The sequence below is a fragment of the Mus caroli genome, unplaced genomic scaffold, assembly GCF_978045245.1.
Source record: "Mus caroli unplaced genomic scaffold, Mus_caroli_1 scaffold_15, whole genome shotgun sequence".
In the NCBI taxonomy this organism is placed as follows: domain Eukaryota; kingdom Metazoa; phylum Chordata; class Mammalia; order Rodentia; family Muridae; genus Mus; species Mus caroli.
In genome coordinates, this window is record NW_028227270.1 from 71,318,812 (window position 1) to 71,337,454 (window position 18,643).

At 45.3% G+C, this 18,643-nt stretch overlaps 1 protein-coding gene and 1 pseudogene across 1 annotated transcript; both read left to right on the forward strand.

Moving 5' to 3' along the window:
* The first annotated feature begins 482 nt into the window (after nt 1-482).
* Nucleotides 483-890, forward strand: LOC110307671 (large ribosomal subunit protein eL19 pseudogene; annotated as a pseudogene).
* A 9,247-nt stretch (nt 891-10,137) lies between these two features.
* On the forward strand, nt 10,138-15,636 carry LOC110308073 (uncharacterized). The gene is given in 5 exon segments (XM_021180414.2): nt 10,138-10,330; nt 11,550-11,601; nt 12,141-12,201; nt 12,448-15,453; nt 15,455-15,636. Coding segments are annotated over 5 exon segments (3,369 nt in total). The 5' UTR covers nt 10,138-10,165; the 3' UTR covers nt 15,540-15,636.
* Nucleotides 15,637-18,643: the final 3,007 nt, after the last annotated feature.

Sequence of the window (18,643 nt, forward strand, 5' to 3'; positions counted from 1 at the left end):
AACTCTCAATGCCATATCTGCCTGTCTGCTGCCATGCTTCCTGCCAAGATGACACTGGACTAATCCTCTGAAAGCCTGCCCCCAGTGAAACATTCTCTTTTATAAGAGTTGTCTTGGAGAGGGCCCAGCTCTAGGTTCCTGGCCTATGAGGTCGACGGGGGCCCACGGGGCCGACGGGCTGGCAAGGCTTGGCAGGGATCTGGACCCCGGATGGCAGAGGGGAGAGGGGAGGCAGCGTGGTGCGGCCGCACCCGGAGCGCCGAAAGCGCACACGGCCTGGGCCTAAGGAGGGTGGAATGCGACACTGAGGCCCGAAGACCTTCCCTCGGGCACCGCTCCCCGCCTGGCTCGCGTTGTGGGGCAGCACACGGGAGACCGGGGGCGACAGGGCCCTGAGTGGCTCCTCGGTGCGCTGGAGCCCAGCAGACCCCTACCATTATGCTCAGGCTACAGAAGAGGCTTGCCTCTAGTGTCTTCACCCTGGCCCGACGGAAGGGCAGGCATATGGGCATAGGGAAGAGGAAGGGTACTGCCAATGCTCGAATGCCTGAGAAGGTGACCTGGATGAGAAGGATGAGGATCCTGCACTGGCTTCTCAGGAGATACCGGGAATCCAAGATTGACTGCCATATGTACCACAGCCTGTACCTGAAGGTCAAGGGGAACGTGTTCAAAAACAAGCGCATCCTCATGGAGCACATCCACAAGCTGAAGGCAGACAAGGCCCACAAGAAGCTCCTGGCGGGCCAGGCTGAGGCTCGCAGGTCTAAGACCAAGGAAGCACGAAAGCGCTGGGAGGAGCTCCTCCAGGCCAAGAAGGAAGAGATCATCAAGACTCTGTCCAAGGAGGAAGAGACCAAGAAATAAAGCTTCCCTCGTGTCTGTACATAACGGCCTGGCTGTGGCCTCATGTGGATCAGCCTTTAAAATAAAACAAGCCTTTGTCCGTTAAAAAAAAAAAAAAGTTGTCTTGATCGTGGTGTCTCTTCACAGCAATAAAACAGTAACTACAATAGCATTCGAAGGTATTAGAAAATGCAAATTAAAACTACTCTGAGATTTCATCTTGCCCTAGTCAAAGCAATCAAGATCAATAAAAATATGGCAACAGATGCCGGGGAGGGTGCAGAAAATGGGAAACACTTATCCATTGCTGGTGTGTGTGTAAACTGGTATAGCCACTATAGAAATCAATGTGGAGGTGATTTTTTTAAAGGTGAAAATAGATTTATAATCACAAAATCCAGTTATACCTTTCTTGGGCATTTATTTAAAGGAATTTATATTGGCTGATGTCATTCATAGGTGTGGCAGTAGAGAAAGAAGTTCACCAAGATGCTAAGCCTTCATTTTCCAAAGGAGCAGAGGGTTTCAGCCTTCTTGGAAAAGACTGACACCCAGCTAGCTCATTCCAGTTACTATATTCAAACATTATACAAGAGTTATTGGGGCTAATAAAGGTCCCAGTAACAAAAGTTATCTTGTCCTTCCTGCCCATGAGAGCAGATAACCCATGCGAATCTCAGTCCCTTCTGACCATGGCTAGCCATTATCAAAAGTAAGAACTCCAGGTTTGCCAGGGGTATCTTAGGACACCAAGGTTGGTGCAACTGCAAGCTCTCACATGGCACCAAGTGCAGATTGTCTGAGACAGAACACTTCTTCAAGGTTCAAACAGTGTCAAAACAATGTCTCAGCCACTACTACTAATTGACCCAAACATAAAAAAGGCTTTGTTGTAACATTTTACTTAGAGTCAGATATACAAGCTCTACTATACAGAATACTACAAATATACTTATGACTGTACACCATAGACACTTGCATATTCATTTTCACCACTGCTCTATTCATAGCAACCAAAGGTTGGAAACAGTCTAGAAGACCATCAATTATTAAATGGATAATGAAAATGTAGTATATTAACACAATGGAATATTAGTTGCTGTTAGGAAAAATGAAAATTTGAAAATTTCAGATAAATGGCTGGAGCTAGAAAAAAATGCTAAGTGGAAGAATCCAGACCCAGAAAGACAGACATTGCATGTTTTCTCTTATATAGAGATGTTTTCATTGTGCATGTCATTTAGAATATTCAGAGGATAGATAGCTACTAAGAGACTTGTGGGTGTGGTAGTTGGAGGAATAGATCTTCCAAGGAAGGAGAAAAAACAGTAGAATATAGTGTTATAAAGGGATAGATAAAGGAGAAAGTAAAATAGAATGACTACATGAAGAGAGAGATGGGAAGACAGGATAAAGGAGGGTTGGGGAGGGATAACTAATACTAAGAACTTTTGAAAAGTCATAAAGAAAACTACTAGTGTAGAAGCTTCCTAAATTTTATTTATGTGTGTGTATGTATGTGTGTATGTGTGTGTGTGCACATGTATCATTATATAATGGGGGAGAGAGTGCTTCAACTATATATCATATGCTACCAAGTAAAATTCCCAGTGCTTGGAATGCGTTACAGCTTTTTGAGTTGTTGGTCAGTGGGATCCCGTAATCATCCCCACCCCAACAATACAGGTCATTGCCAATGCTACCGGTGACCCTCCACAGCATGCTGCTTAGAACCTATCGCTAAAGCCACTTGAGCTTTGCCTCCAACGTCCACGCAGATCTCAGCTGTCTTCCAAGATCCTACCAGGACAGACCACTAAGTGCTGCTTACTGTGTTTCAACGACTTTTCTAATCCAGGTCCCACTAAGTGCTGCTTACTGTGTTTCAACGACTTTTCTAATCCAGGTCCTAAAGTTTTCAACATTTTGGCGGGGGTGGGGGGTCGTCCTATGATCAGGTCTATCACAGCAGTAGCTTACTCTCTGGTACCAATTTCTGTCTTACTTTTCTATTGTTGTGATAAAACACCATGACCAAAGCAACTTATACAAGGAAGAAGGGTTTGTCTGGCTAATGGTTCCAGAAGTTAAAGAACCTAATGTGATGGTGACTCATGGAAGCAAGCAGTGGCTAGAACAGAAATTGTGGGCTCACATTTAGAAACAAATGTCAAAAAGAAGTCAAATGAGATACGATGAAAGTATTTAAGCTATCAGAGCCTGCCCCTGTGACACAGTTCCTTCAGCAAAGCCACGATTTCTAAATTTACCCAATGAATGCCACCAAGTGGGAATCAAGTGTTCAATGCCTGGGCTATGGAGGACATCTCATCATTCAAAACACCATACTATGAGATAGATAGATAGACAGACAGACAGACAGACAGACAGACAGACAGGTATATTGATTCTGTATGTGGGTGTTGTTTTACTTGTGTGACTGGTGCCCTCAGGAGTCAGAAGAGGTTGTCAGATCTTCTGGATCCAGAGTTACAGACTATTGTGAACTGCCATTCTGGTGTTGCAAATCAAATCTAGGTCCTCTGGAAGAGCAGCCAGTACTGTTAACCAATGAGCCATCCCTCCAGCCCAACCATGATGCATTTTGATTGAGAGAAAATTGATTTTGCTAATTTGTTTCATACTGTCATAGAGATCCTTTGGAAAAACCCAGTTAATGAAACATGTGACTTCCAGGAAACAGCTGTAATGTATTTTCCTTAAAGGTGATAAGGCCCTCTTCCCAGCTGGCCTGCCTGAGACACAACATGCAGAGGTGAGTTGCATGTGGTCACCAGAGCCTCACTGCCTATCTCTGGGTTCATTTGTTGGTTGAAAAGAACCTTGCAGGACCCCAAGAGTGTCCTGCTGCCCTGTGGAACCCATCACAGGCCACAAAACTAACCAGCTTGGAACCCTATCCCACCAATCCCATCCCAGTTGGATCAGCCTGTCATTCCAGTAGATATGCCAAGGACACAGCATGCAGAGATGAGTTTTGATTGGTTTCCTGAGCTCCACTGTCTACCTATAGGCTTGATCTTTGGTCTTAAGGACCCTTTCAGGACCTCAGGAGCCTCCAACTAATGTGTAGGTGCCTTAGAGAACCCAAAAACTACCAGCTTGGAACAGCTGGATGGCCCACCAATCCCTTTCAAGTGGGGTCTGCTTGAGTCACAGATAGAAGATGCAGGAACCCTGATCTCCACTGTCTGGCCCACGGCTCATCTCACCTTTCCAAGAAGTCCTGCTGACAGCAGGATCATCCAGTCAACACCAGATGCAAGGGGCAGCATAAGAACTCAATCAACAGGGACCTGGGCAATATAGCAGCACCACGAGAGCAAATCCATTTTGCTACAGCCAACCCTGGATATTCTGATGAAGCTGAAGCACAAGAAGGTTCTTACATCAAGTGGAAACCTAAGGGTTCTTCGGAAAATCAGTTGGATGGGGTTTGCTAGGGTAACCTCATGAAGGAAAATTTCATTAAAGAGGACACAGGGGTGAAAGCCTAAAGCAGACTCATGAAGGAACGTTTTGCTGAAGCAGACACAGGAGAGAGGATGTTCTCCTAAAGCAAGCACGGAAAGGACATATGAGGAAGGATTCTTTGCTGATGACATGCATGTATTGGTCCGCCTTACACTGTGTAGTTGAGCTGCATTTGTGGGGACTCCTTACAGAAGAACACACCAAAAAACTTTTGCTGGTTTGATGCAGTTTCTTGCTTCTTCCAAGGATCTAGCTGATTGGATACACGTGCTGAGGCAAGACCTGTGCTGAGGCAAGGGACATGGAGGACACATGATATTTGGAGGGTATAAACTGGACTCCATGGAGTCACGGAGAGAGCTTCGCTTACTGGCACAGCTAGCTGTGCAAACTCTTAGGGGTATCGAGTCTTCACTGATCTTCACTTCCCTAAGAGAGGTACAGCCAAGAACTTCTCCTGGTGTTCCTGGTGGTCCCTCCTGCTGAATCAAGCCCAGGCTGAGGCCTGGCTGTCTCTGATAGGTCCTGCCACTGCTGTTGCTAACCCGACTCTATTGAACTAGACTGATGTTGTATCCGTGAAGAGTTTGGAAGTGAGTCAAGCTGCCTCTGCCTCCTAACCTGTAAACAGAACTGCTGATTTCCATACAATATAGACAGGAGTTGCTCTAAATAACCTTTCTAAACAGGTCCATTTCCCCCATCTCCTTTCTTTTTCACTACCTCTGGTAGGTGGTGGGCTACAAGGGACAGTAAAGCATTTAAGAACCATCATAATATAAGAATTGAAAAAAATTAAAGTTGACAGAGGCCTCTAAAGAGGACATGAATAAACCCCTTAAAGAAATACAGGGAAGTACATTCAAAGAGGTAGAGGCATTAAAAGAATATATATAAAGAAATACAGGAAAAATGCAATCAAACCGGTGAAGAATATGAATAAAACTGCCCAACACCTGAAAATGAAAATAGAAGCAATAAAGAAAATACAAACTGAGGCAATCCTAGAGATGGTAAACCTAGGAAAGAGAACATAAATTAAAAATGTGAGTGTCACCAAGGGAGTACAGGAGATAGAAGAGAAAAGTTCAAGCATAGACAATACAATATCAGAAGTCAATACAACAGCTAAAAAGTTCATGACAGAAAACATCCAGAACATGTAGGACCCGCTGAGAAAAGCAAGTCTAAGAGTAATAAAAACAGAAGGAGAAGAGTCCCAGCTCAAAGGCCCAGAAAATATCTTCAACAAAATCATAGGAAAAAAAACTTCCCTGATCTAAAGATAAATATGCCTATAAATGTACAAGACACCTACAGAACAATAAGCAAGTTGGACAAGAAAAGAAAATCCTCTGCCACATAATAATCAAGTCAGTAAATGTATGGAACAAAAAAAAAAAAAAAAAACCTCAAAAGCTGTAAAGGAAAAAGACTAAGTAACATATGAAGGTAGACCTATCAGAATTACACCTGACTTTTGGACAGCAACCCTAAGATATAGAAAGCTCTAGACAGATGTCTTGCAGACCCTAAGAGACCACAGAGGTCAGCCCAGAATAAAAACTATCAATAAGCAGAGATGGAGGAACCAAGATATACCACTACAAAACCAAATTTAACCAAAATCTTTCCAATAATCCAGCCCATCAGAGGGCTGTGATCCAGTCTGTCTGTTGTTGATGTCGGAAACTGGGTATTTCAACATGTGTCAACCATATAAGCTCTGTGCCAAAGAGCAAGTTACTGATCATCTCTGAAATTCAAGGGCCTCTCTTGTCAGGTGGACATTAGTAGGCTATGTTGGGATACGAAGATTCTGGTACACAGCAGCTGCTACTGACTATAACTGCTCCATCTGGCAGTATAAGAAATTTGAACATGGGCAGTGCGTAACAGGGCAGTGTATATGGGTACCTTTTTTACCCGGTTCTATTCTCCCCAGTAAAAAAAAAAAAAATCAGGAAGGGACATTAATACTTCCTTCTGAGGATCAGGGATGTAGCCATGCCACAAGATACCTAACTTCCTCAGAAGCATCCTCGTGAATCTCCTAGATGCAATCATTTTGAGAGACAACCACCTACTACTAAAGCCCTTGATATTCCAGATGTCTATCATGTGGTCTACCCTCACAGGCCCACAGTACTCAATTCTCACATACCAAGGCTGTGGCTTCATTAATGTAGAAACAAAAGTCTAGCTTAGCAGTCACCAATGCACACAAAATCATTCTGGGCCCAGGAGTTAGCTACTCAGACGAAAGACCTGAGCTGGAACACTGAGGCTGCTAGAGGAAGAAAAGGGGACTCACCTCATACACAGGCATAGGTGAGAACTGAATGCCAACAGTGCAGGCATAGGTGAGAACTGAATGCCAACAGTGCAGGCATAGGTGAGAACTGTCTGAATGCCAACAGTGCAGGCATAGGTGAGAACTGAACGCCAACAATACAGGCATAGGTGAGAACTGTCAGAATGCCAACAGTACAGGCATAGGTGAGAACTGAATGCCAACAGTGCAGGCATAGGTGAGAACTGAACGCCAACAGTGCAGGCATAGGTGAGAACTGAATGCCAAAAGTACAGGCATAGGTGAGAACTGTCTGAATGCCAACAGTGCAGGCATAGGTGAGAACTGAATGCCAACAGTGCAGGCATAGGTGAGAACTGTCAGAATGCCAACAGTACAGGCATAGGTGAGAACTGAATGCCAACAGTGCAGGCATAGGTGAGAACTGAACGCCAACAGTGCAGGCATAGGTGAGAACTGAATGCCAAAAGTACAGGCATAGGTGAGAACTGAACGCCAACAGTGCAGGCATAGGTGAGAACTGAACGCCAACAGTGCAGGCATAGGTGAGAACTGTCTGAATGCCAACAGTGCAGGCATAGGTGAGAACTGAATGCCAACAGTGCAGGCATAGGTGAGAACTGAACGCCAACAGTGCAGGCATAGGTGAGAACTGAATGCCAACAGTGCAGGCATAGGTGAGAACTGAATGCCAACAGTACAGGCATAGGTGAGAACTGAACGCCAACAGTGCAGGCATAGGTGAGAACTGAATGCCAACAGTACAGGCATAGGTGAGAACTGAATGCCAACAGTACAGGCATAGGTGAGAACTGAACGCCAACAGTGCAGGCATAGGTGAGAACTGAATGCCAACAGTGCAGGCATAGGTGAGAACTGAACGCCAACAGTGCAGGCATAGGTGAGAACTGAATGCCAACAGTGCAGGCATAGGTGAGAACTGAATGCCAACAGTGCAGGCATAGGTGAGAACTGAACGCCAACAGTGCAGGCATAGGTGAGAACTGAATGCCAACAGTGCAGGCATAGGTGAGAACTGAACGCCAACAGTGCAGGCATAGGTGAGAACTGAACGCCAACAGTGCAGGCATAGGTGAGAACTGAATGCCAACAGTGCAGGCATAGGTGAGAACTGAATGCCAACAGTGCAGGCATAGGTGAGAACTGAACGCCAACAGTGCAGGCATAGGTGAGAACTGAATGCCAACAGTACAGGCATAGGTGAGAACTGAACGCCAACAGTGCAGGCATAGGTGAGAACTGAATGCCAACAGTGCAGGCATAGGTGAGAACTGAATGCCAACAGTGCAGGCATAGGTGAGAACTGAACGCCAACAGTGCAGGCATAGGTGAGAACTGAATGCCAACAGTACAGGCATAGGTGAGAACTGAACGCCAACAGTGCAGGCATAGGTGAGAACTGTCTGAACGCCAACAGTACAGGCATAGGTGAGAACCGAATGCCAACAGTACAGGCATAGGTGAGAACTGAACGCCAACAGTGCAGGCATAGGTGAGAACTGAATGCCAACAGTGCAGGCATAGGTGAGAACTGAACGCCAACAGTGCAGGCATAGGTGAGAACTGAATGCCAACAGTGCAGGCATAGGTGAGAACTGAATGCCAACAGTACAGGCATAGGTGAGAACTGAATGCCAACAGTGCAGGCATAGGTGAGAACTGTCTGAACGCCAACAGTACAGGCATAGGTGAGAACTGAATGCCAACAGTACAGGCATAGGTGAGAACTGAACGCCAACAGTGCAGGCATAGGTGAGAACTGTCTGAACGCCAACAGTACAGGAAAAAGATCAGAGATCGACACATGAGATTACATGAAATTCAAAAGCTTCTGTGCAGCAAAATATGCTTTCATGTGGGGCAGGGGTAGCACATACTTTTAATCCCAGCACTCAGGAAACAGAGGCAGGAGAATCTCTGAGTTTAATGCCACTCTAGTTTACAGAGTCAGTTCCAGGACAACCAGGGCAACACAGAGAACCATGTCTCTAAAATAAAATAAAATAAAATAAAATGCAAAGAAGAGACTATTACTAAAGGACACAGCCTCCATCATGTACTTATAATATAAAATATACAAAGAACTGTAAATATTAAACAACTCCCCAAACCATCCAATTAATACATAGACTATGTATTAAATACATGAACAGTTTTCTAATGGAAACACAGAGGTCAATGAATATTTTACAAAGTGTTCAACATCCTTGTTCTTCAGAGAAACTCCACTTGAGACCACTTTAAGATTCCATCTCACCTATACCACAATGGCTGGGATCAAGACAACAAATGAGAACAAAAAAATCCATCAGAGATGTGGGGAAAGGACCCTCAGCAACTGCTAATGAGGATGCTAACTGGAGTTGCAGGGTGGACATTAGTAGAAGTTCCTAAAAAAACCACAACTACCCTAGAGCCAGCTCTACCAATCAAAAGCATGGACTGACAGGACACTGTCTACATCCTGCCAAGGAGATACCCTGACATTCATGCTGTTTGTGGCACTGCTCACTATAGTGACACAATTAGGTATAAAAAATCATTAATTAATTCTAATAAAATTTGCTACCTGAAAAATTAACCTATAGAGGAAAGAAGCAAAATCCTCAGGTGACAGCACATGTTAGTGAAAATGTGGAGAAAGAGAAACACTCCTCCATTGCGGGTGGGATTGCAAACTGGTACAACCACTCTGGAAATCAAGCTGGAGGTTCTTCAGAAAATTGGACATAGATCTACCTGAAGACGCAGCCTTAACACTCTTGAACATATACCCAAACGATGTCCTACCATGCCACAGGGGCATGTGCTGCACTGTGTTCATGGCAGCCTTATTTGTGATAGTCAGAAGATAAACATTCAAATTATCATTGAAGGTTCAATCCACAATTACCCACATGCATTCTTATGATGCAGAAACGAATGTCACTTTTTCTTACTGTTCTATTGCTGAAGAAAGTAATCTAAAATTTTATTTTATGTAAACTGACTCAGTTAAATGAATATGATACAAGTGGAAGTTTCGTGTCTCATTTAAGATAAGCTATACTCTCAGAATGAAGAGATGTGGATGTGTAGAAAGAAGATATCCTAAGAGTAACATCCCTAAGAAACAATGCAAGTTCCACAGAGAGGCTCACTTTTTCAAAACTAAGAACCTGAGGGACTCAAACGGACACCTTCTAGGAGGCAGAGAAATACTGGGGCTCAGGGAGGAGAAACAAAACATGGACAGAGATCTATCTTTGACAGCTACAGCAGCAGGAATTGGAAGGAGGGAAGAGGAAAAGCCAGGAGGTGCCTGTGCCACTGGGGTGGAGGAGCAGGAGGGGCATGGCACCATCCCTCCTAGCACTAGTCCTTTGTGATGAGGAGGCCACAGCTGTGTGATGTAGCCTGAGCCCCCTTGACAAGTCACGTGCTGTACACCACAGCTCAGTTGTCCTAGGGTTGCACTGGATTCAGAAGATAGAAAAATCTCTCCTTTCCATGGAAACCATAAGTAACATATGGGTGAGCCCCAGCTCCATGCACATAGCAATAGAAATGACCTTTGGCATTATATGTGGAGTGGGGCTCTTTTTCCTACTAATCCCATTCCTGAAGAAGTACCCAGTGTCACCACCACCTGAGAACAAAATGGACATGCCGAAGGTAAGGAGGGCCGTGGTTCACACACAACGGAGCTACAGTCTGTTGATCATGACTGTTACTCTCCCATTCCCTAAAAAGACTGCAGTAGTGAGAGATTTTACACTTGGTGTTTTTTTTAAAAAAAGACAGAAATCTATTTTTGTATTAATCTGAGGTGTGGAATACTGGACTGCTACAGATGGTGCACAGCAGCTATGACATGCCTAGTGCTCTAGCATGGGTACGGTTCTGCCAGCAGAAGATAGTTTCTATGTTTGTGTGACATTTGGAAGTCTGGTCACTTTTCAGAGGGTAAATAGGTCCTTGTGCCTTGGAAGGCATGGTGGGTTGTTGGCTGTTCATTAGATGCTATTGATTACTGTTGTTTGTGGTTTGTTAGTCAAGGTCAAGGAAGAAAGAAGAAATTGGATATCCTGAGGGTTAAGATCAAACTTGCCCCAAGAAACTCAACACCCCTAATCAGCAGGAAATAGTCTAACAATAACTTGGCCTCCTTCCCCCTCTATCCTTTTTTCTCTCCTATGTAGTGTTAGGGGATAGAAAGAGTGGAAGAAGAAGGGGTGGAAAAGGGTGGAAGAAAGAAGAACCTAGGAAGTAGCTAAAGTCTAGCTACAGACAAGTAAGGGGAAATCTCTAAACATACCAGCACCTCAGCAGGGCAGATGGGAGTGTGGCCCAGAAGTGTCTGCCTGAATCTCTCACACCATTTGTACGGGGCAGCAGAGAGGTCACTAAGGATAAGTGAGGCTCCATGGAGAGAATGCATTTCTGAGTTGGTGAGAACACAGGACAAACTATGGGAAAGGTCATCTGTCCTCCGCTCAGGAACCTGCTTTTGTTTGTGTTGAACTGGAGTGATGCAGGTGATGAGACCAAGGGCCTCGGACCAGGCCTTGAGTCTCCTCTGCTCTGAGGGAGCAGATATCACCTGACAGCCCAGAGGCAGCTGCAGAGCTCAGCCTTGGGTAGGAGCCTGTCTGAGGTACACTGACTGAGGACTTCCCTGGTAAGCATGGCACAGACAGTCCTTTCTGCTATTTTCCCAATGAGGTCAAGAGGAACTATGTTTATACACAGTGTGAATGAGTCAAGGATGGATGAGAACACTCCCTGGAAAATATGGATTTCTTGCTATTCACGATCACAGATAACAGGCCGCCTGTCTAAAAGAGAGAGGAAGAAGGGACCTCAGCTCATTTGTGTTGTTTCTAACCGGCAGGATGTGCAGAGGGGGCAGAGCAACACCAGAAAGGAAACTGCTGCTATAAAAGGTAGGCTTCTGCTTTCCTGTGGAGAAGAATTCCAGCTGGCCTGCCCCTTAGTGACCAGGGTCATGATGATAGCCATGCTCGCTGAGGACATGAGATGTAGAAAGGAAGAAGGGGCTTCTGGGAAAATCAGAACCAGGGAATCATTAGCTTTTGTGACAGAAAGTAACTGTAGTTGGCCTGGGCTGGATACTGCCGATGGGAGTGTTGTTCAAGGCACTGGAGTGATGTCAGGGACTACAATGTCTCCCTGACAGCAAGTAGCTTCAATTCTCCATGCTGCATTTCTCTTTCAGATAACTAACCCTCACTGTGCTACATATGAAATGAGAGTGGTTGAGGTAGGGGCAAGAAAAGTGTGAATGGAGAGAAGAGGTCCCTCATTCCCTCCTCTTGCTCACTTTCAATGTGCTGTGTCCCTAGACTCTGGTGGTTGGGCATTAGAGTCCTAGCTTGAATGGTGCTTACGAGAGGTGCCTCTCACATTCTCATGGAATGTATGGAGTTTTGTGGGTTTTCCATAACACGGGCTTTATTTTCAGATTATAGAAGCAGCAGAAAGGATGCACAGGACACTCAGAACGTATCACCACCTATGGAAAGGTAAGAAATCTACCGTCTGTGCAATCATTCAAACCACAATTCAAAATGTGAACTCAGACGCTGGGGCTCTTCATAACGAACATACTATGTATGGTGGGATTAAAATATAGCCCTCTTAGACACTAAAAGATATGGGATATGGAGACAGTGGAGGAGCTGTGGGATATAGATGCCATGTTCATGCAGACGAATGGGCCTCTGGAACCTCTACGTGGGTCTGATGCTTTTGCCCCCTGTCTTCTGCAGCCCCACCAAGAATCCTCTTCTGGATTCCACAGAACAACCATTTTGGAATTCTAATAAGAAACTGGATGAGCTTCCCATTTCTCCAATGTTGTCTTACCTCCAGGTCTTAGAAGAACTTATACAGCAGAAATGTAACCAGATTTCCTGGGGCATATCCTCTGAGCTCCCTGAGTCAGTTGTGGCCACTGCCTGGGTCTCCAGGAAACCTCCCTCTGTAAAAAACAAAACTTTACCCTTCAGTAATTCATATAGCCCCTTGCCAGCTTTTCCTCTGGCTCAAGGACCTCCACACCTTTCCCAGACCCAGTCATTACCCCATCAACTTAGGACACGAAGCTTCCTAGATGTGACAGAGACCCCGCTATTGAACAGACACCCAAGCTCTAAACCAAAAAATGCACCTTCTTCATCCAAAAGTAGGGCCTGTGGAACAACATATTCTAACCCTAGGATGAAGGTACTGACATCCCTCCCAACTGAAAACCAGCCCCAGCAAAAGGGTCTGAAGTGGAAAGACTCTAGAGGCTCTAATGTCCCAAAACAACAAGAAGCCATTAGACAGTCCGCTGACAACTTGCCTTGGGGCACCCTGCTCACTGAAGCAATCAGGTCAGCCTCCATCCTTCCTGACCATTGCCTGATGGTGCAGGATCATGAGAGACAGAAGAAATACAGGGTGATGAAGGAACGAGACCATCAATGCCCCTGCTTCCAGGAGCTGATGAACTCTGCAGGACATTTCCCAGCAAACAATCCTCACCAGTCCAAGAATGGGAGTGGACCTTCCCAGACTGCCCAACCCTTCATCCTGGACTCCAAGCCCTACAAGTCAAGTCAGATGATGGAGTCTGATCCCTCAAGATTACCCTTAAAGAAGAGGCCAGTTTACCAGCACGACTCCATCAAGGATGGCCGCCTGCCTTGCACTTCAAGCAGCACCACTGGGAAGAGCCTAGAACCCAAGAAACCTGCATTGAGGACAGACCAGCTGTCCAATGTGAACACTGCCCAGAATCTTTTCTTCCTTGACCCAAAGACTCAAATGAAGCTGGAATCAAATATCGCACAGTTTCTTCTGAAATACAGAGAGAGACCCTATCTGCAGGCTCCTGAGTCAAGAGATGACATCCAATCTGGGGTTCCAACCTCATACCTTCCCCAGCCTGTGTATCCTTTATCAGACACCTGTGTTTCTAAGGCTGAACACTCTTCCAAGGCTGCTGTGATCCCAGAAAAATTGCATCACCAAGATCCAGGAGGGACAAAGTTAAAAATAGTATCAGCTACCGGGCTGCAGAATACTCTGTCTGCCCACTCATCTTCAGAGGTTAAGGAGACCCAAGGAACATCTTCCCCTGCTGCCAGTTCTGGGCACTCTGAGGCTGATGAAGCTGCATCCCGTAGAACTCTGAATACTTGGGTCAATGCTTACTGCCTCCTGGCAAGAACCCAGGAGAGTAGGACTATCCGAGGGACTGGAAGAGGCAGCCTGCAGCCAAGAACTAGCTCAAGAATTGCTGGGCAAGTACCATGGAAGAGATTTGGCAATGTGGCCTCAGGACATCCCTTCTGGGGAAGCACAATGGCTTCTCCTGGAGTAAGGACTCCACCTTCAGTGTCCAAACAGACCAACGGAATAATGGAGATAAGAAAAGAGACACCTCATCCACAGAAAGAAACCCTTGGGCCCAGCAAGATTCCTGGTGGCCAAAACATCAATAGCAATCCCAGAGCCTTTGAATCTGCAAGGGCTGATAGAAAACTAGGCCATTTCCAAACATGTCTCCTTCACTCAAGAGGCCCACCTCTAAAACCACGGGTGATTAGTGATGTTGACTTCACATCAGATAAGCAGCCACTGACATCCACTGCTAGGCTCCTTACAGACCATCAACGTACTGTGCACCCTGCCACAGTCATCTGGTCTTCACAGGACTCACTACCCAGATACCAAAATAGATACAAAGATCCCAAGACCTCTGAGGGCCTACGTGATGTGCTCATGAGGAAAACTCACAGCCAGGAAACTCATAAACTTGGGGTTCCCAAGGATGAGACTCCAAGAAGTCATCACAAAATGTTTCATCCTAATGAAGAGAAGGGGGATTTTATGAGATTCAGAGCCAGAAGCCAGGAAGAAAGACTTGGGGGAGTGCAGTCTTCTCAAGGCTGTCGTCATACCTCCACCCAGTCCAAGGCTATAGTCATTCCTGAGAGTCTGGCTGATATGCCAGGAAATGTAAGAAGCCTTCTGACAGAAATCAAAAGAAATTTACAATATCTTAACCTTGAAACAAAATACAGTGGGCAGGGAGATTCTGTGAAGAATGAAAGCGCCCCACCATCCACTCTACAGAGTCAGATAAAAGGGAAGTTCATGCATAGTATGGCAACTGAAGCACAGTCTCTCTCGAATGCTGTGGTCCACATCCTAGTAGACACTCTGGGCCTTAAAATAGAGGACCCGTCCAAGATCCAGCGGTGTGATGTGGAACAACTGTTATCCCAGCTGGAGGCCTCTTCCCACTCTTCTGAGAGGGTCTATGACCCAAAGACTAGCCAATCAGGGAGAAGAATGAGTTGTAATCACACTTGTCCAAAAGGACACAGCCATTTGTTCATGTACAGGGGAACTAGAGACAGGCAAGAGTCAAATGTTGATGCCCTGAGAGCCCATGATCAACATCAGAGTAGAGTGAGGAGAGGAATGGGCTTTGACCAGCTCTACACCCTCACAGAGAAGCACCAGGAATTCAGGTACAGGGAAAATGGAGACAAGCAGCAGCCAAGTCCTGCTGCCCAGAGAGCCTATTACCCAGATCATGACAGATCAAAACATGGAAAGGAGCCCTGTCCACATAGAAGCCACAGGGGGCACAAGCATTCGTTCAGATACCGAACAAGTGGAGACAAGCAGCAGTTGGGTGTTGGCCATAAAGCCTTTGACCCATATCAAAGTGCAAAGGAAGGAATGGGATTTGGTCATCTTACAGGTCCCAAAAAGAATAATTAAGTATGGGGAAAATGGAGGCCAGGAGCACTCAGGCACTTATGCCCTGGGAGCATCTGACAGAAAGACCTTACCAAAATAGGTCAAGTGTAGTAGCCTTGCCCCACTAGGGAAGTCTTCCAGATGTCCCATCTGCCCAGCCATTATTACCCCATGCCTCCTGGTAATAAACACTGGGGTTTTTTCCCTGCAAAGAGACTCTTTTTGCCTCCTGGAGCTGCTCCTCAGATGTTCACGGCTCCTACCCAGGTAGGAGCTGCTTCCAGGTTCGTGCTCATGCCTTTCTGCACAGTGGTTTCTCTCCTACAGTGATGGCGCCGAGGAAGGTCAGCATTCATCCTGTCTCAGTGCAGTTTATGTAAGAGACAGGGCACATGGGAAGGCACGGTCAGTTCGAGGTGTCATCTTTACACAGCATGTCACAGTCCCAGTTCAGAGGTGGGAGAATCTCTACCTGCATCTCTAGGATGGCCATAGGGAACATCTATCCCAGGGGCCTCCACTCACCTTCATGCAGGCTGAGGACACTGCATCACTTACCTCAGCCTGGGTGATAGATAGGGCAGAGACTGCCCACAGTCTGCCTTCCTCTCTGACTAGAACAGGGTCCTGAATAGAACTTGCACTGTGTGACCATGGGTGGTTACTGAGTGCTGTGTCACACAGGCCTGCCCAGTAACACAGGAAGCACCTGCAGAGAAACCACAGACCTCCAATTGAGTCCACTCGGTTCCCTCCCTGAGACCCCCAGTCACCATGACCCCAGGCAGGTTTCTCTATGTTGGCTAACGCTCCAGAATGATCTTCCTAGGTAATATGATTGTCCCTCTATCTTTCCCAACATTAAACCCAATGACTGCTCTTCACCTCTAGTAAAAGAATATATCCTGATTTTGTGCAGTTTCAGGTGACATCTACTCAAACATTTAAATGGACTGGTTTTTTTTTTCTTTTCTTAATTAATTTATTTGTTTATATCTCAAATGCTGCTTCCCCTTCCCTCCTGGTCCCTACCTCACCGAGTCCCTTCCCTACTTTCCCCTCCCCTTCCTCTCAGCATCCCCATGCACTGGCACTTCAAGTCTCTGACAGAAATGTTTTTCTATTGGAAACAATTCATTTCTGTGCTAATCTACCCTGCCACTGTGCTGACATCCAAACATGCAGTCCCTGTCATATGCACCAGTCCTACTTTGGTGTAGAGAATTTCTGAGTACATTTTTAGATTAATTACGGGTGTTCTATTTTCTTATGGATAATGTCAAAATCCACAATCCTTAAAAAGCTAATAAAAGTTACATGGCATCATAAGTCAGATGCACCTAAGGGGACAACTCCAGCAAACATTAAACAATGCAGGCTGTTATCAGCTGCCCATGGGGCTTTGTCCAAAATAGACCACATACTAACAGACAAAGCAAGTCTCAACAAATGTAGGAATCTACATGTCCTGCATTCCATCTGACCCCATGCATTAAAGAAAATAAATAAAATATACCAATTCCTGGATGCTAAACAACATACTACAAAAACCAAACTATGTGAAGGAGAAATCAAGAATTTTTTTTTTAATTCTGAGAATTGAATGAAAGCCAGACAAAAGACAGAGAGAGAGAGAGAGAGAGAGAGAGAGAGAGAGAGAGAGAGAGAGAGAGAGAGAGAAAATTATAGGCCAATGAACAGGAACACAAAATTTCCAATAAAATACAAGTAGAATTCAAGAACACACCAAAAAGGTCATCATGATGAAGTTAGCTTTATCCCAGAGATGCAGGGATGGTTAAACATAGATCAGTAAATAAAATCCACCTATGTGAGCGGGTGGTGGGCGGGTGAGGGGTGGAGGGAGCATCCTCTCAGAGGCAAAGGAGAGGAGGGACTGGGTGAAGAACTCTTGGAGTAGGCACCAGGAAGGCAGACAACATTTTGAATGTAAATAAATCAAAGAATTAAAGAATAAATAAAAGCTGCAGCAAAATAAAATAAAATAAAATCCACCACATAAATATACTAAAAGTCAGAAACCACATGATTTACATACAAGTAATACTATACCGACATATATGTGCATGTACACACACACATACACACATGTAATAGAGGCCATGAATTTGAAAGAGGAAGGTAGGAAGTGGGGTAGACAGGAGGATTTAAAGAGAGAAAACTATGTCATTATACCATAATCTTTAAAATATAAAAACTTTTAAAATAATAGAAACTCTTGTGTGGTGCGTTAGCAGACATTTACCATGGAAGTCAGAACTCCCTCAAGGCGTAAACTTGCTTCAGCCTCTGTCCCTACCTAGTTCCTAACGCAAAAGACAGTCATCATTAGGAGACTCAGCATCCAGGAGCTAGACTCAGAACAACATGGGCTAGGTGGTGGGAAGAAGGCAGCATAAGGTCAACTATTGAGAAACAACACTCTTCACAGGTCAACATTGCTTTGGAATACAGAAACAGATGAGAACTGGGTGCCATAAAAATGATCTGAGCTACACAGAGCTAGAAGTATCCTGAGACAACAGAGATTAAGAGGAAAAAAAAAACATTTCCTTTACACAGTACTCCCCTACCCCATGAAAATGCTGCTCATCAAACAGAAAGCAAAACCTTTGATAGTATCATGGTCCCTTGGAGGTCCTGTCTAGTTCCTGAGGCCTCAGGTTCCATGGAGACATGCTGGTTCACAACCAGTGGCACAGGTGACCTGTGGGTACCCAACAGTCCCCACCCAACATAAAGAGGGAAGATGACAGTGGGAACACAGGTTCTGCAAGCTTTAAACTTCTACAGTCTGGGATAGGGGAGGTGTAAGCCCATCTGCCAGCCTCCACAGAGGATGCAGGAGCACCTTTGGTTGACCAGATGGGTCTCAGAGTAATTGACATGGAAGAAGAATTAGCTCAGCTAACTTCCTGTCAAAGACATCGCATCATTCTGTAACTGCTGCCAACCAGATGACACGCCATCAAAGTTATGTTCTCCACAGACGTCTGCCTATCACGTGAGCACTTGCCACCTATATGCCATGACCATACAAGGTAGAAAGGGCATGTACATGCCTAAGATCGGAACATCTCTGTATCTGAACATAAAAAAGAGCCCAGAGTCAACATTTATGAGAACTCCTTAGTCCTGAATAATTATTAAGCCTTTACAGATCAGTGCCCAGAACCTCCAGGG